The sequence below is a fragment of the Gavia stellata genome, chromosome 2, assembly GCF_030936135.1.
Source record: "Gavia stellata isolate bGavSte3 chromosome 2, bGavSte3.hap2, whole genome shotgun sequence".
NCBI lineage: Eukaryota > Metazoa > Chordata > Aves > Gaviiformes > Gaviidae > Gavia > Gavia stellata.
This window is the reverse complement of record NC_082595.1, coordinates 48,696,881-48,711,954: the sequence shown is the minus strand read 5'-3', so window position 1 is coordinate 48,711,954 and position 15,074 is coordinate 48,696,881. Positions and strand designations below refer to the sequence as shown.

The 15,074-nt window shown below is 38.9% G+C and overlaps 1 protein-coding gene across 1 annotated transcript in view; it reads right to left on the bottom strand.

Moving 5' to 3' along the window:
- Positions 1-15,074, bottom strand: part of MAP3K5 (mitogen-activated protein kinase kinase kinase 5) — a 106,969-nt gene that overhangs the window by 63,331 nt on the left and 28,564 nt on the right. The window contains exons 2-3 of the mRNA XM_059835849.1: positions 10,629-10,768; positions 7,741-7,764 (exon numbers count right to left, since the gene is read on the bottom strand). Of these exons, the coding sequence (XP_059691832.1) occupies positions 7,741-7,764; positions 10,629-10,768 (164 nt within the window). The remainder of the gene's footprint in view (positions 1-7,740; positions 7,765-10,628; positions 10,769-15,074) is intronic.

The window sequence follows — 15,074 nt, the reverse complement described above, 5'->3', positions numbered from 1 at the left end:
CTAGGACACATTTTTCTGTGCATAAATGTAGCAATTCCAAAGGAAACTTGAGAACCGGGAAGTGTACGACAATATTTTTAACGAGCAATTAAGGAGTGTGATGCTAGAACCCAAACTGCTCGTCTTCACAATGGAGAACCGAAAGACACTTCTGCTCAAGAATATGCTAGCATGCAAGGTGACCACAGACTTTCAAGAGTGAATGGATGAACCTTTGATCCTGCTAAAACCTAGTGAGACCCACAGCCAAAAGCAGAGAGGAAATTATGAATTTGCTGGAAGTGGTTTCAGCAGTTACAGGACAAGGGTGGGCAGTGACTGGCACAGGAGCCACTATTAAGCATAGGCTGACTATTGTCCAACTTTAATTTCTTAAATAAAGGAGAAAAAGTTTGGGATGTCAGAGCCAAGAGAAAGAGTGGAGTAGCTACAGATGTCCTGGGGCAAGCATTTTACTTCCTAATGTTTATTCAGTGCATTAAAAATAAATTCAAAACTGCTTGCAAGAAGGCCTTCTCAGACCTCTGGCACACTGTTCCCAAAGCTCAAGTCTTAATTAAAAAATCAACTCTGAAAAAGGATATTTCCAGCTTTTGAAATCCACGGAACTCAACGCTTATCCTGGCATAATGGTCAGGCCACCTACAGAGACAGTACTGGAGTCTTAATAAATAATCGTACAAGCAGGAAAACTACTTTTCCTGCAGAGGTGCCTGAGTCCATTACTGAGCAAGAGCTCTTAGAAACTGATCCTGAGTGCACCTTCTGTAGGAAGTATCTATTTCAGTGGAACAAGACAGTCAGCAGAAATTAGTTTACATGCATTTTTCCTGTTACCTGAGGGGGAAAAGCAGCTGGTTATACTATAGAGCCTGCTACAGAAGACATGCAGACCCAGTAGCCTTTGGAAGCAGGGGACAAGGAAGAAATTAACAGTAAAACACAGGAGAAACCACTACATGGTAAGAAAACAGAAGAAAAATCAATTTACAGTTGTTCAGAGGACCCCCAGGGTTCTCAGGGAACTGTCTCAAGGTAGAATCTCACCTTGAACCTCGGTGGCAAGTAGTGTGGGAACACAGTGGCCTTTCCCTCAGCCAGGGCATTAATTTGGTTAACTTAATCTAGACAGTTATGTTTTGTGGGGAGCTCTGTATCTCTGAAACCTCTCAAATTTGGGTGAAACTCACCAGGCAGACAAAAGAGGCAGATGCAGAAAGACGGTGGAAGATGAAAAAAAAGTACAAGCTCTTAAGTTTCATTTCCTTAGGAAATAGGCTTTAAAAAAAAACAACAGAAAAAAGCCACATGCAGTGAAGTTAAGAAACGCAAGAAATATTGACCTAAATTTCACTTTCCTAGCTAAAGAGTACATTAGATATTTAACAACTGAACCTGACAAACGCAGACATGCAATAGCTCTGATGACAAAAGAAAAAAAAAGAAGAATCTAAAGTTACATATTATTTACTAAAGGTGGTGGCGGAAGAAAGATAACAGTGACAGCAAGACTGCTCTTGTATAATACAGTTTACTGTCTCCCACTATAGGGAAACACATTTTGTCACCATCACAAATTCTAACTACAAAGAGCCCAACCCCGACTGCATTTGGGCAACGACTGGGATGGGATCCTGAGAGGACCAGGCTGTGGGGGCTGCAGCTGAGGAGCTGCTCCAGTGTCAGACAGCTCTAAACGTTCTTCCCCAAAGCAGAGTGCATGACTGAATTCTTTCCTCATTCCCAGGCTATGCAACCTCTGCCTCAGCTGCTTGTACTTCCTTTCTCACCTTTTTTTCCTCAAAATATAAGCTACACTAACTTAAGTCAGAAAGGATCAGGTGGTCTTTCTGACACACACTTCCTATCTGCTGACACATTGCTTTGCATTTTGACTTAGTGCACATTATTCCACTTGGAAGTTTAAACATATTCCATGTATCCTATTAAATCCCTCCATCCCAACTCTGATCTCAAACTCTGATGTTCTTTCCTAACTCTAATTGCTTCACTCTAGATTCCAAGTTTGCTGAGCACCCAAGACAAAATTGTTTTCTTTTCATCCGTTCCTCTGACTCACCACACTATATACAATGAAAGTAAGAGAATCAAGCCATTCAAGAAAAATGGGCAATTTTTTTAAGGAGTAACACTTTAATGCCAATTGCAATATTCTCAGTTACATCAACATCCCTTAAAAAAGTGAGTAGCATAAAGGGGCTTCAAAAGTAGGTGGGAATAGATCCCCCTCAAATCAATAACAGGTGCTAGAAGTTTAATTTTTCAACCCTCTTTCTTTATAAATCCCTCATTATTTAAGGTTCAAAAGCCCAAATTACACTAATGAAAGTTACAAAGTGATTGCAGGTCACCTGAGTTGTAAACTGTAAGGCATTACTGAAAACATCAGGGGCTGGGACAGGCCATGAGTGTGCACACAGATAGTTACTATGGTTCAGCCTGATGCACAAGAACTCAGGACATTAGATAAGGTAAACTTGGCCTGAGCTCTCAGATCAGCTGAACTAGTTCTATCTAGGAGATATGAACACACGTATCTTTGAAGGCTTTGGGCCAGCACACTCAGTACCTGGTAACAGCAGGCCACCTTCTGAAAGATTGTCTGTGTCATAGCTCATTTCATCAAATCAGTCAGACTAATCAGAAGACAGAAGAACTGGCTGGAGCCAGCTACACATGCATAAATGCTTACCACTAAGTGATGAAATCTGCAACTCATTTTTGCAAATGTTTTAATTGGTTTATATTTTTCTAATATCCCTTCCTCACTTACTGAGCAAAATTAAACAATCCCAGAGTGTGCGTAATTTCAGTTTAAATACAGCCATAAGATTGTCTTAATAGCTCTACAGTTAGGGAGTTTAAGACTATGCTCCTCCTAGCTAGGTCTACTGGTCACTGGAACATTAAGCACTTCTTTCTTGTTCGATATCCTTTCCCAGCTTCTGAAAAGAAATTAATATAGCGACTATTTGTATTTAAGAGATAATAAAAATGCATAACAGTTATATTTTAATGATCACAATAAGAATATAAAACAGCCCTTCTTTCAATATCCCTCTCTAATACAGAACTGTTGCTTGTGAAAGGGGCAGCCTTTTGGAAATTCAATTTGGAGGCTATGTCTTATTAGAAAGAACATCCTGCAATAAGGTAAACACTATTCTCTCCCCCACAAATACATCTGAGATAGTACAGAAGATTTTTCTCTGAAAGTTGTACAGATAAAGACGACACTGTGCTATGCGAATGAGTATTTGAGTTCTGCCCAATTAATTCTCAGATCTTGAATTTTACTTCAAAAGGAGGGAGAAAATCTGCAAAATCCCAGGGAATCAATGGTGTGCAGTCCTCTTGATTCCCTGAGGCTCTTTACTGCCACTGCTCTGTTGGAATCATTTAACAGTCAAATATCCACAAACAGAAGAAAGCTGCCTTCAAAGACAAGATGTGTCAAAGAAAACAAAAATCCCTCAAAACATAACTCATGGATGGGAGAATCTAGCAGAATGTAACTTTTTTTTTAAAATAAATAAAATCAGCTGAGGTAATAAAAACAGCCAGTGTCTCTCACAGTAGGAACTGTTCTTCCTGCTGACTTTCCTCTAATTAAAGATCAGCTTTTTTGCATTTCTCCTACTAGTTCTTTGAGAAATATCTGCTCTTATTTCAATTCTTCTGATGAGATTGTTCTTAAAGGTAATTCTCTGACTGCACATAGTGTTACATGTAGCAGATGGCAAAATCCTAAACCAATTTATTAAATCTATTCCCTCCACCCCCCAAACACACAGTAAATCAACATGTGCTGATGTTTTAATGAATACAGACTCAGTCTGGGTTCACTTCAAATCCCACTCACATGAATGACAGCCTTACTATTGATTTGAAAAGGAACATAAGTAAGCCTCACACCTCAAATCAACTGAGGCACAGAGACTGGGTCTACTCTTAAATATTTCCTATTTTCTTTAGGAGTATATTCTTTCTTTATAGGCCCAGCAGTAATATTCTATTGCAACCGTGCCACATCCTAAATGCTTGTTAAAAATCAACATACACTCTATATGGTTCTTTCATTATATCCACATAGGAAAAAAAGTCCTAACTTTTTCCAAGGAAAGTATGTGCCAAATATAATAGTCAAAGAATTCAAAAAATGAAAGAACGAGCAAGAGATAGTGATGTATCATAAATAAGAATAAATACCACAGTTGTCATTATCAACAAAATATTTACTGAAGGTTACCACATAGCATTTTTACATACTTGGATACCAAAAATCAAACCACCCCCAAATAATTTGTCAGCTGGGTGAGGAGTATTAAAAATATTTCCCCCTATGGTGAAAGAGACCAATATCTAAAAGACATCCTATGAGATCTACAGTCTTCTAGCAGTACCTATACAGAGGCTCCAAGCTTGCAGATGCCTCTGGCATGCCTCATTCAGGGTCACTCATTCTCCCGCTCCTTCTGAAGGAGCACTACACCAAACTGTCTCCCAAGCTCCACCTTAAACAGGAGGCAGTTAGGAAGGGCTGTGGAAAATCAGTAAAAATTACAAACTCTGACACCCCCCCCAAATGTCAGAAAAGGAAGACTCTAATAAATGTCCCTAGCCATATAACATTGTTAACTGTTGCTTAACCGCTATTGCCTGCGAGTCAGCTGCCTAGCAGAACAGTTCCCATCCATTGCCTCCTGATTGCCCTTCCAATCAGGCCAGCAGCTGTACCATGGTCTCACACCCCGGGCAGCTCCCGAAGCTACCTATGACTCCAACCTGGTGCAAGCAAGCACCCTGAACTGAAAAGTGAGCACTGTGTCGAGGTGTTACTTGCTGCAATGGATTGCAAACCATATGTATAATGCATGCACATTAAGCTTCCTCAAATTCAGCAAGAAGTGAAATTAAAAAAAAAATAAAAAAAATTCGCATAAATGGCCACTTGGAACCTGACCTGCAACTTTTCCCTAAAGTTGATAAGATTCAAACTGGGGAGAACTAGGGTGAAATAAAAATTGGTGAGCTAAAACAAGCAAAGTACAGCCCCGTGCTGTAACCTTTATATCAATACCTTCTTGTGACTGAAACTCTTTACTAGTAATTTCTAGAATGCCTCTGCTGCTTGGTTGACCTCAAAAAAAAATAATCAGATAACAGCAAAAACTAAAGCTTTCAAATATCAAAGTAACTGCCTCCTGATGAAGTATCACTCCCTGTAAAAATGTATGTGTTCGGTATTACTGCAACATTTGGAAAAGGTCCAACTAAATAGCTATAAAACCACATATAACAGGAAATAAGCCTACGTTATCTTTCACTGCTCTGCCCTGACAGGCTCCAGGGAGCTTATCCTAGCTATGCAACATTGTATTGACTATTATTAGGGAAGCACAAAAATCCAGTCAGAACAAAGAACAAAACAGTTGGTAACGGTTTTTTTTTTTTCTCCCCACTAGTTCTAGGGATACAAGGTTCAGGAAAAGTAAACACAAGGCATTTCAGTTAGACAGATATATATAGATACACACACTTGTTTTGCAGCCTTTTTAATCCCCTGGTGCCAGGGATACCATTGTCCTGTTACCGCTGATGTTTGCATGCTATTAAAAAACATGTTCTAGAACAGATGGACTAGACTCCTGTTTTTTTCATATGTGAATTTCATTTTTTCATATTTGCAACCTCACACAATCATTCATGTAACTATTTTTGGTACGGGTGGGCATCAGAGTCACAGCCTCTCAAGAACAGCACCTTTGCCATACCCATTTATCCAAGAGTTTTACCATTTATGAAAGAACATGATTTTTGTGAAGCCGGAATTATATTCAATAGCTGGCATGCACCAACGTTGCAAAAAGTCTACTTCCAGGTAATTTGGCTGACATCATGCCAAAAAACGAGGAAAAAGGAGGAAAAAAAAAAATCAGTTGCAGAGTTGTTAAGCCAGTTTTACTGACTTCCCTGTTCTAATCCCTGGGAAAATACTTCCTCCCAGAAAAGATGTTATGTGGGTGTGCTTGAAAACATCTGAGACTCTCAAGGAACACATTCTTTTTGTGGCACACATTGAAACATTTCTACAAAGTGATAAATGACAGTTTCACAGCCACCTATCCAAATTTAAATGGAAAACAGAACAAGCCTTTCTCAAACAGATGAAGGCCAAGTTATCACACCTCTCCTTGAGCTTCAGGGACTGTCATTTAAAAACAGGACAAGATGACAACATCTCCCCTTTATTCTACTGTACAAGTCATCTCCTGCTGGTTTCCTGCTGACAGAGCTCTTCCCCCTAACCTCCCAGGGACATTACATTAGTCACACATCATTCTCCCTAGATCCTGGGTGACCAGAACGAAAATACAGAATGCAATACATTCATTTACAAGAAAGGCCTTACTGTTCTCTTTCTTTTTTTGTAAAGGACTAACTGATCATTTACCTCACTTTCATTAGAGAAAGGCGAGAGGTTTTTAGTCTAACACATCATTCGCAGTGTTCTGTGGGTCTCTGAAAAGCACTTTTTGATTATACAGAAATTCTATACGGAACCCTCCTTGCTTTTTTTTTAATTAAAAAATAATATGTAACAAAATGCAGTGTTAGGGCCAAAGCTTGCACTGTTTTTTAAGCCACCTTTAGAAACTCTATCAACCATAGTAGATAACTGCATCCTTTCCAAAGAATCATGTTTCATACTGGCAGAAGTCAGTACTTAAAATCCATGAATTTCACTGTTAAATAAAAAAGTAAAACCAGGAATACTGCAGTTTTTATGGCCGTTTTAACACTGTGGGAAATAAAACCTGACCAATTTCTAAAATTAAATATCTCATATGCCCATTAGAAAAGTTTATTCAAATATATGGAATTGTACAGCATACACATAGCACATCAAGATATCTGCACACCACTGACTAACTGCTATAAAATTATATCTTAGCATATATGGCTACCAGCAAGTCCCCAGTTGAAGCCAAGAGCAACTCAACGTGCCAGATAATATATTCTGACATGACTGGCCCTGCTGCTCCAGAACAAACCACACTGAAAAAGCAGTGTTCTCACAGTGACAGGTCTGCCTCCCTTGAACTTGGGAGTGAAAAAGGGAAGGGGGATTTGCAAGGCCAACCTCAGAAACCAGAGAGATGCCAAGGTGCAGAAACCTACATTTTAATGACTGGCAGTCACAGACAGACTACCGGGATCTGCACTGCACTAGGACTAACAGGCTCCAGGATGCAACTTCCAGAAATAAAAACACACACACTCTCTCTTTATAAATATATATATTTTCATAGCTCTAGCCATAGATTTCTAAAATGAGCATCAGTTTCCAAATAACTCTCCTTTTCAATAGGCTATTTTTCAAAAACACTAAAGAGCACTGTACAGAAAAAGGCAACAGAAAAAAAAGCCCAAAGTGACAGATGTAAATGGGCTGTGAAAAAATATGACAGACAAGTAACAGCAGCAAGGAAAATACCACTGATAGATGGAGGCAAGGTAAGAAGTGAGCCCGGTACCTAGCAACAAAGTGATATACACAGATTTGCCACTAGGATTTCCAGAATTCTACATTAACTCTGTAAAATACAGTAGGAGAGTGTTAAATGATTCCAGTGGAAAACATAAGATAAACAACATTAAATGGAACAGAAGTTTGGAATGCCTAGAATTCAACTGGCACCCAGAAATCATACTTACATTATTCTTCTGGCAAATAATTTCCTGAAATACAAAAAAGAAAAAAAAAAAATCACTGAACAACTGCTAGGAAAGATAACTGATCAGTATGACTTGCTAGTATTAATGTTTACAGACACGTGACAGGAAAAGGCTGATTGGTAGCTGTTGTCTATGCCTGTCAAATCAATATAAATCAAGTATTGTTCCAGGAGAGGCGAAACGACCATGGAACCAAGTAAATAGGTACATCCTCTGTATACACAGAAGCATATGTAGTATGTGCATCTGTATATACATATATATACATGCAAACATGTATATACGCCTCCTTATATAAATTTTCGAAGAGCGATGCTGTCCAAAAGTCGACTATTAATACACACCTATTCATATTTGAGAAGTTAAATATAGTAAGTAACGTTTTGCTGCCAAGCAGAAGAAACTGTGAAGAATAGTAAAAGCAGTATTCCCAAATACTGCAAAATTGGTTGAAATTCCCATTACTCTAGTAAGTCTGATGCAAAGAATGTATCTTCACATCTTAAATGTAAAGTTTCAGAGAACAAGAAGCCAGAGCACACACGGATGGAAAGAGCTGGTTCTTGCACACTAATCTGGGTAGTACAGCCCAAGTGTGGACCGCTTGTGGACAGTGACCTCACTTTCAGCAAGATTTGTCAGCAAGTTCTGATCCCAGCAACCGATAACCCTGCCAAATTTTTCAAACAGCTGCTCTACACCTCTGCCACTGGGACCGCTGAGCACCTTCACCTACACCACAGCAGGAAAAACAAACACAGCGTCAAACCAAGGCACCTCATATTTTCCACGTTGCATAAGTTAGGCTTCCAGAAAAATGTTCTCCCCTCTGTTGAGGGCGCATGTTTCACATATGACTGTTGCTAGCTTTTGAAGTGTGGGACATAAACATGTTTATATATATAAACATACAAACCTATATATGTACATATATAAAACCATAGGATGGTTCGGGGTGGAAGGGACCTTTAAAGGTCTTCTAGTCAAACCCCCCAGCATGAGCAGGGACATCTTTCACTAGATCAGATTGCTCAGAGCCCCATCCACTTGACCTGAATGTTCATATAGAGGAATATTCCACCAGCAAAAGTTTATCTACATTGTTTGGTACCCCAGTTAAATCATATGCTGCAGTTTTGTGTTTCCTGCATTCCCATGATAATTTTCAGTTTTTGAATTCACCACCTTCTATAGAGGATTAAAACTGCACACACACTCCTGCATTGCTTCTACTCTATATGCTGGCTGTAACAAATACAGGAACAAACATGGCCTCAAAAGATGCTCAGGCATGCCCACAACTACTTTTTTCAGGCAGTCACTAAATAAGATGGAAAAGGTCTTGCTCTCTGACAACTTTCCTGCAAACAATCAAAAGCACAAACATGAGCCCAGCTCAAAGCTAAAGGAAACCGAAGAGAGTCTTTCAGTGGGCACTGTACCGGTGGCAACTGGGACATCCAAGTCTCCCTGTGCAGAATTGGGCTTCCACTGATGTCAGTGGGAACCCTGCATGTGACACATTTGCAAAGTCCAGCTCCTAAACTAGTAAAAAGTTCTCCTAAGTGCCCAAGGAAGCCTGGTACCTCACTCCAAGTGATTTTTAGTGGGAGTTGGGTATTTGGCTCCTTACCCAGTACAATGAAATTCTGCTCATACTGTAGATCATTGTACTTGCATAATTGAATTCAATCCACAGAGACGTCTTTTGTCATTACCAGTTTTATTTTTAGGGCTTTTATTTCTATACTCTTTGTGTTGCAAAAAGAAAGGAAATAATTGGATTGCAACCAATCCAGTTGGCCGAGCAAATCTGGAGGGAAGAAACTAAGTTCATCAAGGTATGTCCCTCCCAATAGAGGGCCAAGCTGCAAATAATGGGACAGAATCAAAAACAAGTATCCTGCACTAGCCAGAAGCAGTGGAAGCAAACCCTTCATGAGAGAGGTGGCAGTGCCCAGATTGCAGTCTGACTCACCAAGCTGCTTACTAAAATGCTTCTTTTCAGCAATGCCTAGAATGAAAGCGTAATAGCGCAAAACACCTCCTGATCAGAGCCAATGAATTTGAGGGAAGTAATTGAAAAGACTGCCATCCAAGTTGTCTGCCCTCCCCCATCCCCATGGAAGTTACTAAACCTTTAGTAGAGTTAGCAGGAGGAAGCAACTATCAACTCCTTGGCTGACACAATTCACAGCCCCATAGGTTATCTTAAACCACCATCTTGCCTTAAAACACCCTACTGTACTGTGAACTGTGGTCCTGAGAACCAGGCACAAGTTTTGATTTTACTAACTCTGCTACACTGCTGGTAATCTCCAGCACAGCAATCCTGCAGGTACCTGATGTAAACACCTGTAACTCAGCAAGACATACCAGAGGCCATCTGGGGCCCCATCAGCTTTGGCCAGAAAACTGCTACTTAACATAGGAGCTAAAATGTAAGGATTATTTTGCTGTTCTTTACACACTACCATTCTCACCTGATTGTTACTACTGTAACAATTTACTCCAAACAACCGTAATGCCCTTGATTGACGAAACCATGTATTTTAACCATTAATAATATAAAACCATTAATTTCTCATCTGAAATTTGTCAAACTTCTGTTTCCATAAAATGCCATTTAACACCTAGGTATTTAACAGACTGTGATAAAGTCATCTAAATCTTTCTCTTGGGACAACTCAACTGAGTTTTTCAGCATTTCACTGTGGCCAGGTTTTCCAGGTCTCAGAATATTTTTGCTATACTTTCGTGAACCACAAGTGGCATCTGTATTTCCTACAGAAACAGAGAACCCATTTCAAGAGTTGGGCCAGCTGTGACTTCCCCCCAACACACCCTGTTCTTCCATTCAAAGCTACCTTCAGTGACTGCAGAGACTCCGCATTTGTATCACAGTAGAGGATAATGTTGTTAGCCATGCTGAAGCTCTCCCTGACTCCCAGGTGGTAGAACAGGGAAGGCTGACGGAAGGCGTCACTCATCTCTACGACAGCAATATCTGCAGAAAGAAATGAAAAATTGTCAATGCCACACACTTCTGACAGCCAAATACTTCTACGCCATGTCTCTTCACACAATTAGCTTTGATAAGAAGACCCGATTTTAAGTAGGAAATAAGAAATCTAGAGGGATTTCCCCATTTTAGCTGCTGTGTCTGAATTTTGAGTATAGTCAGCAGGATGTGGTTTAATTTTTTCCCTTTTCTTTCTTCCTTCCCCAACCCCCTTTCTTTTCTTTAAATGAGACCTTTATTTCCTCAGGTAAAAAGGGGTAAAACGTCACTAATCAAGAAAAGGCTAAAAGTTCATTTAGTGCCTTGGAGAATAAAATCTGTTTGGTTAATCTACACTTGATGATTGAGGACCTCATGGAAAAAAAAAGTTACATTTCAAGTGTATTTTCACCCTCTTTTCAAGTTGCAATAAAAATTAATGCAATATACAGTATGTTCTGCAGTGATGGACATATAGATTCTGTATTAGAACTTTTGAAGAAAACAGATGTGAATTGGAAGAAAGGCAAAAGTAAAGTTCCAATATAAATTACCATTCAGATCTATTTTGATTCATATAGAAAGACTAGAGAGAGAAAAGGACAAGGTACAGCAGAAGAGAAGGAAAGAGGGAGTGAATATGTGAAGCCATAGAAACTCCCATATAAGTAAGAACTTTATTGTGCAGAGAATTCTGTTGATAATAAATTTTACCTGCATGAAAAAATTAAGGACATGCACAAATGCTTACAGAACAAGGAATGTAGGCCACAATTTCTCTTAAAACTTGTGTTCCACTTGCCCAGATTCACATCAATGTAGAAGTAAACCCAGGCAATTACAAAGTATCAGCAGAAATAGTTAAGGGTTCTACTATAACAGGCAGCATGTCTCCTCTGCAGAAGTCTTGTGGGATCAAGAGAGCAAAACAAGAAAACTGACTCATCTCCACCTCTCCTGCAAACACCCTTCTGTCTCTTCACCCAATACAGTTTTTTCTTTTCTTTCAGGAAAAAAAAAAAACCAAACCCAGAACTGTATTTCTCTGAATTTTAAGAGCAGAAGGAAAAAAAAAAAAGCAGCCTGGTTTCCAGTCTCTCTCCCTGATTTCCCCTTCCTGTGGATGCATTTATGACAGAAAAGACAGATAGCAAGACAAGCTCTGTAGGCAAAAAGTTTACGTACCCTCAAATTTCCCTACTCTAATCGAGCTAATAAGAGATTCTACCTCTAACCACAACTTTCACCTTGCCTATTTCCTTAGATCATCAAAACTGTAATGAAGACCTTCAATAAAAGATAAGCCTTGTGGCCATGCTCTCAACTGCAAAGGCAGCAAGGATGTTTCTCCAACTTGTTGAAAAGTAACATCCCTGAGACATCTACTCTTCAGTCATATTTTACTGTAACTGGTCTACAGGCTTAGAAATTATTAAAAAGCTGAAAAAAGGATACATACACACAGGGGGATGAAGAGGCAACATTTGCCTATACAAGCTTAGGCTCTTCAAGAAACAAGATTAAAAGAGAGGAGACTAACATGATATAAAGAGAACATTTTTTTCCTCTCAAAAATAAAACATTCAATTGTGTTCTCTAAAAGTTTCATAACTGTGTTCTAAGAATCTCCCTCTGTCCAATTTCACATAAACATCTGCAGTATGGATTCCATCAAACACATTTTATTGAAGTATAAAAGGCAGTGCATTGCTAAGATCATACACATGCTGATTTTCAACTGAGACATCACAAAAGCCAAACAAGAATGACAATATTGCTACTATATTTTGTTTGGGTGAGATTAGGGCTTGTTTATTTTCTTTAGAATGTTGCCATAACACAAGCTCTATTTTTAGCTACTCTTATTCATACAGAAGTCTAATCTTGAGCAACTGTAAGTCTGTGGTACACTTCTGCTACATTGAACAGGAGGAAAACTTGTGCAACTTGACATGACTTGATTCTCAAATTTTGCAAGATAACGTGCTCTCACTAGAGTTGCAAAACTAAGATTAAAAGAGAAATAAAAAGAAATTGAAGTGATAGAGTGTGATCAAACTCAGAATACAGAAAATACTAGAGAAATCCTGTATTAAAATGGCAAGTTCCCAGGACCATGAAGGAGGAAAGAATAACCCTTTCAAAAATTTAAAAAACCCAAACCTCTCTCTATATAAATATATATAAAATATATAAATAGATATAAAAATATATATATAACCCTTTCAAAAATTAAAAAACTTTATATATATATATAAACATATACATTATGTATATATAAAATGTGGGTTTTTTTCTGTGTGTATATATTACCATCAAGATCAGCTGGTCAAATCCATTTAACATAATTGTTAGAACAGATCTGACCTAGGGCCACACTGCAAGAAATGTTCTTGGGTCCTGTCCTATACCTATCATAGCAATACAAAAAACAAACAAAAGCCTTGAGTTACTTAAACAGAGGAGGGAAGGATCACATGAATAAGGAAATGTTTGTAAGAAAAATTACACTAAGATACTGCTATAAACTCTGTCTTGGTACTTATATTTCTTAAGTAACTAAAGGGGATCTCTTTCCTTTACATTTTAAGACTTCTGTGAAATCTACATCTTCTGGATAATCTCATTTAATAAAGCAGTCTCTTCCTTAGAATAGGTCCAATTTCTGTGAAATTTTCCTTCTCACTCCAGCAGTTATATATTTTAACATTAAGTTGTCATTCACAACAAAGAGAGAAGACTTCTAAAGTCCGGGCTAGCCCTCAGGGCTGGTATCACAGTTTCCAAGGGGAACAGCCCAATTCTTACCTGCAGTTCCAACAAGCCACAAGAAGTATGTGCACTTTTGGTACCAGGTGTCTATCCAATTAAAAAACCCTATACCCTAAACCAACTCTTCTGACAGACCCATTTCTGACTATCTTCTTTCACAACATCAGGATAGAAACAACTCTGACCAAAGGAGGGATCGGTTTCTGGATGACCGATAAGAAATTCACAAGGCAAATACAAATCAGCAAATGGAAGCTCAGAAAAAAAAAAGGGTAGTGGTTATGATTCCTATAAAGCACCTGAAATGTACTGTCAATTGCACCATAAAGCAACTAAATACTCTAGTAAGTTACATAAAGTATGATGAGAAGTTTAGCAAAGCTGAGCAAGACTGATGGTTTTCAAGGCAAATCCACCTCAAGTAAACATACATCAAAATTCTCACTAGTTCAGAAGAGCCAGGATTTAGCTAAGCCTGAAAGAATTGTTTGGTCATCAATACATAAACTGTCAGAATCCCATTTATCAGGCTCTCACTCTCATTTCTCCCAAATGAAATTAATCTAACAGCCTGCTGCAATGAAAGGTATGTTTTCCATTGAATGAAAAGTACAATCTCAGAAGTGGCTAAACGGTATTTCAATGAAGGTGGAAGAATTATCTCTACAGTTACACTGGAATAAAACCCACTTATCAAAGTATTTGCAGTTTCATTTTCAAGGCAAGTAAAACACTAACTGACCAAGTGCAGGAATCAGAGTAGAGCCCTCTCAACACCTAAGCCCTCAGGATGAAGCACTATGATAGACCAGGGACTAACAATTCACTGCAAATGTTCTTGCACATCATCTTCGTCGCAGCAAAGACAGTCTGTTCAGGCTCCAGCAGACTAATGAGCAGGGTGGGTATGGAAGGACACTGCACAAAAACAGGAGCAAGAGACAGGGAAGTGGAAGAACAGAAATTTTTGCAATCCCACAGGTTGGGGGAAAGCATAAATTTTATCCCTTACTTTCGTCTTGGGCACAAGATTAAATTTCACTTTCTCTACCTTATGAAAGTGGACCTGGTTACAGATCACTGATACTATTTAAAGAAAACAGGGATAGTATGGTCTTCGCCTTTTGTAGTCATCTTTGACATCACAGCTAAAAGGTCTTATAATAAATCTTACAGTAAATTATTGCATCTTATTAGTTTACAAACCATAAAGTCAGTCTAGCCATTACCTTCTGTCCCATCTCCTTAAACAACTGACATGCCTACACAGATGTGACTTAAGCGTACCATAAGCATGAGACTAGAACTTAGCTCTGGCCTAGGTAGCAGAAGCAGCATAAATGTAGCAGCAGACAGTTCCGTAAGCTCTTGGTGTCCATTTCCCAAACCACCCCGAGCTCTACCTGCCTGCTGACAGCAACCAAGCTGCCTGTAATGAAGCTGCCTACCTACACATTAGATGGGTAATCACACAGTGAGCTGCAGACATAGCAACAACCACAGAGCAGACACACTCTATGTTATTAGGCTAAGTAACATT